The sequence below is a fragment of the Gavialis gangeticus genome, unplaced genomic scaffold (genome assembly GCF_001723915.1).
Source record: "Gavialis gangeticus isolate Ggan-Ray unplaced genomic scaffold, GavGan_comp1, whole genome shotgun sequence".
Lineage (NCBI taxonomy): Eukaryota > Metazoa > Chordata > Crocodylia > Gavialidae > Gavialis > Gavialis gangeticus.
In genome coordinates, this window is record NW_017729034.1 from 43,341,813 (window position 1) to 43,348,115 (window position 6,303).

The 6,303-nt window shown below is 41.9% G+C and overlaps 1 protein-coding gene and 1 long non-coding RNA gene across 2 annotated transcripts in view; one reads left to right on the plus strand and one right to left on the minus strand.

Annotated features, from left to right (window-relative positions):
* LOC109304347 overlaps positions 1 to 410 on the minus strand; it is a 6,193-nt gene extending 5,783 nt beyond the window's left edge. Inside the window, exon 1 of the long non-coding RNA XR_002099368.1 lies at positions 401 to 410. This is a non-coding gene — a long non-coding RNA (uncharacterized LOC109304347). The remainder of the gene's footprint in view (positions 1 to 400) is intronic.
* Positions 411 to 4,950: 4,540 nt separating this feature from the next.
* On the plus strand, positions 4,951 to 5,886 carry LOC109304237 (taste receptor type 2 member 7-like). Its single transcript, XM_019526718.1, has one exon. The coding sequence runs from the start codon at positions 4,951 to 4,953 to the stop codon at positions 5,884 to 5,886; it is 936 nt and encodes a 311-aa protein (XP_019382263.1).
* Positions 5,887 to 6,303: the final 417 nt, after the last annotated feature.

A 6,303-nucleotide genomic window follows, 5' to 3' on the forward strand; every position in this document is an offset into this window, starting at 1 on the left:
TCATGGTTTCTGGGCAGAAATAACTTGAAAATGACTCTGTTTTTGTTTAAAAAATGCATTTATTCCCCTCTTTTCCCAATTCAGGGGCAGGTTGGGAGACTCTCTTTCAAGTTCCTGTGTTTATACTGTGTCCTCACCCCAACAGCTAGTGAGGATAAAAAAAAGCCATTAGGTGGGCACTCCCACCTGTCAGTGTCAATATTCAAGCAATGCAGCCAATTTCTTTCAGATCTTCTGTCCTGGTCCCAGATATGGAGAGTCACCTCTGCAACTGTATCCACCTTCATGCCTATCAGCCTGTTGCTGAGCCCTTTCTTGCAAAGGGATGCTGGGAAAGCCCACATCTGCTGCCTAGGGCTCCTGGCTTGGGTGCCCAAATATTATGGAAGGAGGCTCTGACCTAAACACTTTTTGACTGTCACCTTCCCCCATCCTGCCTCTCTGTTTTGAGTCCCCATGGCCCTAAAGGAGGAACTCAGGATTTGCCTTCAGCCATGTATCTTGGGAGTGCCCTCTCTTCCTTTCCACCATTCTTCCTCAGTGTAGAGCTCATTAGCTTCTCCAAGCATTGAGAAAATCAAGCCCTAAGAAGCTGATCATTCTCTAGTGGGGAAGAGGTCCCCAAGGGATTCCAAATCCCATTCTGCTTTTGGTTTCTCTGTTTTTGTGCATGGTCATCTCCACTCCATTTTTCTGCTTTCTCCTCTACTCCTTACACTGGGGAGAATTCAGGCTTTTCTGACAGCTGAGATACCATTTCATGCTGGGTGGGAAGGCCACCAGTCTGCAGTCATTCTCCAAGAAGGAGTCCTGGCTTACCATACATGCTGTGACTCAGTGCTATCAGGAACATAAGTGACTTGTGCCTCCTGAATCTGGGGGGGCACCTGCAGAAGCCACTGGCAGCGGTGGCTTTGTCAGGGGGGGCATCAGCCCTACTGACAGCATCAGTGTCGGCCATCAGGGGGCACCGGCCCCATTGGGGAGGCACCCCTTTGTGCCCCCTACCAGTTGCTTATGATCAGGAAGTCTTGAGTGGGACACACTATGGCTTGGAGGTGGCTTTTGAAGTGACCCTTGGCTCTGCTCCAGCTGGTGCTGTTATCCACAGTGTGCAGTTAGTCTCTGTTCAGTACTGGTTGCTTTTCCTTCTCCAGGGGCTTTTGGTAGTCAGACTTGGCCTGAGCTGCTCCAGCCATGAGGAGTCATCCATGGCCTTTCCCAGGCATGGTTACAGTGCCCTAAGCAGAATTTTTTTCTGAAGCAATAATGGCAAGATGGCTCCAGGCTGCCTAGAAAGACTTTCTGAGCGCATATTAACCTAAGAGTTTCTGTGCCATTTCGGTGACAAGATGTTGGAGGTACCCTTCTTTCCCCTATTTTTTGCCTATGACACAATGTAGGTTGAATTGGATTTTGTTTTCAGGAGGTATTTTTTGGACAAGGCATGTGGGTCGGTGTGCTAGAGACTGGAGTGGATGTCTTTTAGGGATCTTTGGGGGAAAGGTTCCCCTTTTTGTGCAAATATGAATACAGGGGACTGCACTCAACATTTGGAAGCCATTCCGATGAGCATTTGAAAAGGCAAGTTGAGAACCAATCACCTTCCTCAGCTCTTGGGCCAAAAGGAGGCAAAGAAGTCTTTCCCCAGCTACAAGAGGTACCTGAGCATATACTTTGAGGTACAAGAAGGGGCACAGTTGCTTATCATCCTGTCCTACCTTGGAACTGGTGTCCCTCTGCCAGTCCAACCAAATTCCCCCACTGGTGCTATCTTGCTTTGAGATATCGATCAAGCTTTTCATTATATATTCTTGTTCTATCAAGCTATTTTGCTCAACAAAGAGGCCCTGTGCATCATCCAGGCTGTATAGACATAATTCTTGCAGCTGTTGAGGTTCATGTAGCCACAGGATAGACCCTGGGACTTCTGCCATGCACATACTTAATGAGCAGTAATTTGTTTGCTGTCACTTACTGTAAACAGAAATCCAGCTGGAGTGAAGTAGACATGTATATGTGAGATGGGGTGTCGGTCATGAGATCCTGCTCTGATTTGCATCCTTTTGACTGCAGCTGGGTGTCTGTTAGGACAGTGGACTCTACCTGCAGACAGAGTCTCCTTTTAGTGGAGAAACTGTAATGGCCAAAAGATCACCTTCTCTGAATTATGGGAAATCTTTCATTCCCTTTGGCTGAGGTCATCCTGAGAGGCTGGGAGCGGCTTCTGTATGAGGAGACCTTGTTTGAAATATGTTTGGGAGTGAAGGTTTCTGTTGATTGATGCTCAGCCTGAGCACACAGCTGTTACAGAACAAACCTTTTCCAAATAAGTCAGAGAGTTCCGAGTTTTGCCTGAAAAGATTTTGGACTGTTTCATGATTGCTATGGTGGGTGATGACCATGAATGAAGAGGAACCCACTGAACTTTTTGCTGAATTGTTTGTTTGTTTCTCTTTTGCCTTTCTTATTTCTTCACTGCAAGGCACAGCCGAAATGAAACCCCACACTGAGGTATCTCTCAAGTTTTTTCAATGTACTTAAGCCACCCCATCTTCTCTTCTACAGCACTAATGTTGGCCTGACTGATCTTGGAGTGACAAGACAGAAAATAACTTTTCTCCACAAACTGACTTTGCCTCCATTTTCAGGCTGACCTGACTACCTGAGAACAAACTAGACTCTGGTCAGCTAACAGAGTGCCAGCTTATATCTAACATAATTTTACAAGTACTCATCCACATCATATCAGAACCTGAAAACCTTCCTCCTTTTCATTTTCTTCTCTCTTTTGACTATGTTTTTGTCTTATAATTCAGGGAAAAAACTGCTTAAGTAGTCATAGCTTCATACATGAGTAAAAAAATTTTCATTTTTAACCTCTATTATTATTAATGTTGTCATTAGGAAATTTTTTCTATTACCATCATAAAGAAAGGCAAAGCTGGATATTGTAAGGAAAGTGTTCGCTGTGCCACACATTTGAATAAAGAAGAAAGGGTTTGAATTTTCTGTAGTGTTGTTATGAAGTTAGTGCTTGAAAAGAAACCTGAGATATAGCATTAGGTGTGAAATGCAAATATTTATTAAAATAATCCTCCAGCTCTGACCTCATTCATGACCCAATGAAGAATCATTCTTTGATTTTTCTTGGCAGGTATATGCTGTATGTCCAAGGTGGGTACACACTAACCTTGTACCCAGACTTTACTAGGGAATGTCAAAGCGAAGCACAGTATACCACCAGGCACTCCACAGACAGTAAATGTCATGGCACATGCCTAGCACAAGTCTAAGGTAAGGGCTATTAGATTTATTTTAGGGTGGCATGCAGAGTGGTATGCCATGTTTCACAGCAAAACTCCTTAGCATGAGATGGAGGTAATGTAGAACATATCATGGGTGATACCAAAATAAATGCGTCTTCTCTAGCCAGACAAATTCTTCAAAGCTAGATCTCATCAGGTGAGGACAACAGGAGGAAGTGTCATTCTTTTTTAAAATGTGCAGATAGGAAGGAAGCTGATCAAGATTAGAAAGGTCTCAGATCCAACATGTTGGAGGCCTCTACACCTCTTCCTCAGTTAGGCATTTCTTAGTTGAGCCCCAAAATGTACTTGGACAACAGGCAGAACAGAAAATGGAGTCCCATAGTGGTAGCTTCACTGTAATCATGAGACACCAAAGGGCTTGTGTTTCGTATCTCAAAAACACACGAGGGAAAAACAAAACATTGAGCATCAGTGTTAGAGCTTTTTCTTCTTGTAACCTGGTACTGCTTGTTCCAACAAGGCAGTTTATCCTCTCTCGCAGATAAAAGAATAATAGCTACTTCCCATCTCCTGTGAAGTCTTATCTTGGCCTATCTTTCTGACATCTCTAAGGGGATATTCAGCTGTCAAATAATATTTAACCAAGCCAAAATTATGTTCTTGCTATTTCCTATTCTCACTATTTTCTATATAAATCTTGCCAACATGTCCAAGATCAAAATTTTTCTCTGCCAGCTGCCAGAACCTAATTATCCAAGCCCTACAGAACTTGTACCTCAACTACAGCTGTCTGCCATGATAGTGGCATTTGACTTCCTCTGTGAAATGGTTGAAAGATGTTTATTACATTGGCAAAACTATCTATTTTTCACTAGCTTCCCTCTCAGAAATGGCTGAACCATTCATATCAAAACTTTATTTTAACCATGAGGAAAACAACAAACATGGAATTTTTGCCCCAATTTTTCCAAAGCTCTAGGCAAAGAGAAACAGCAGCTCATAGTGAAAAACAACCAGTAGCTATTATTCTTAAGCAATGTTTACTACAGTTATCACTGTTATCTCTGCCTACACTAATAAAGTAAATTTTCTCTATGATTTAAAGCTGTAAATGTTATACAGGTCTTGTTAGGAAGCCTGAAAAAAAAAGCATACTAATACAAATGTCAGAGGGAGGAAAGAAACCTTATTTTCCTGGCCAAAGGCCTCAACAATATTGCTGTCATACTGTACAAGAGCTACAGCCTATAAATGATACACAAGACTCCCTTGGTGCAATAAGCAGTAGTCATCCAGTGTGGAAATGAAGAAAAAAATTATTAAAATACATTTAAAAAATAAGGAAATACAGTATCCAATGGAAGATCTCTGTAATACTCTTAACTACACAGTAGCATGGAAAAAATATGGAAATACAACGTATGGAAATAAACAAGATCATCATAACTGTAATAGAATCTTTCTGAGATTTGCAATCCTGCAAATGTGCTTGGGTCTTCAGATTCAACAGCTGAAAATATCACCACGCTCACTGTCAGCTACAATACAAAGGCAGAAGAACATGGTATAAGCCAAGCAGATACCAGAAGCCTGGCAGTTCAGAGAGACATCTTCTTCTTGGGCAATTTCTCTTGGATCTTCACAGGCTGGGTAGGAATCTGAGACCACAGGCATAAACATGACTCCTCTTAGTGTTGTCACTTTGTTAGGCTTAGTAATTGAGTTTGTTGTGGGTATTGTAGCAAATGGATTGATAGTAGGTTTGAATTGCATTGCATGGATTAAAAGTAAAAAACTAGATTCGTGTGCCTTAGTCCTGATTAGCCTGGGGACCTCCAGATTTTTCCTACTGTGTACACTATTGGTTAATAATATTTTCTTTATAATTCCTAAGATGAATAATGAACAGTGCAATACGTGGAGAGCTTTCTATTTTATCTGGATGTATCTGAGCACTCTCAGTCTCTGGTTTGCCACTTGGCTCGCTGTCTTCTACTGCGTGAAGATCACCAGCTTCAACCAACACCTTTTCCTTTGGCTGAAGCTGAGATTGTCAGGGCTACTTCCATGGCTTATTCTGGGCTCCTTGCTGGTCTCCTTGGCCACCTCTCTCCCTACAGTCAATGCTATACATATAGATTACTTAAACAATTCAATTAATAATTTGTCCAGAAACATCACAGTGGCATGTATATATGAGACTAACACATCTCCTAGTTTCTTAATTTTGACCATGTTTGGACATTACTCTCCTTTTGTTTTATTTTTTGTTCCATCTCTGTTGCTAGTCACTTCTCTGTTGAGACATACAAAAAGAATGGGAGAAAACATGAGCACTTCCAGGGACACCAGTGCAGAGGCTCATATCAGAGCAATTAAAGCTCTCCTCTCTTTCATTGTCCTGTACATTTTCTATATGGTGGCACAGGTAGTTACATTGTCAAAGAAGTTCGCTGCCAGCAGCCCCTACCTTTTATGGTTCTGTATTATGATACTAGCTGGATATCCCTTGGTGCATTCTGTTATCCTGATTCTCAGCAATCCTAAACTGAAAGAGGCAGCACTAAAGGGCTTGCGCAATGCCAGGTGTCTCCAGGAAGATGAGAGTCAGTGATGCGACTCTACAAAGAGAACCCCTCTCCCCCTCCTACTTATTTATGAAATGATTTCTTCTGATTTAACATGTACTAAAATTAGAATATCACCACCTTGAACTTCATGATACCAGCAGGAAAGGAATGACGATAGATTAGAATAGTCAAATTCTTTTTTCCCTCCTAAAAGTCTGTGAGTTTATAACTTATGAATGCCAAGAACAAATTCTCATCTTTTATGCATTAGCTCTCATCATGAGACTGAGTGGACTTCAACTAGTATCAATATCCAGTGAGAATCTCCTCATAGGAGAAGGCATGCACAGAACATTTCATGACCAAATTACAAGATCTCCAGTACCCCAGGTGTCTGCAGAAAGGCTCCAACCATATGCAAAGAGAAGAACATCACATTAACAACTGAAAACAGATGACTT

Coding starts and splice junctions, on each gene's coding strand:
- LOC109304237 (XM_019526718.1), top strand. CDS start 4,951: ATGACTCCTCTTAGTGTTGTCACTTTGTTAGGCTTAGTAATTGAGTTT.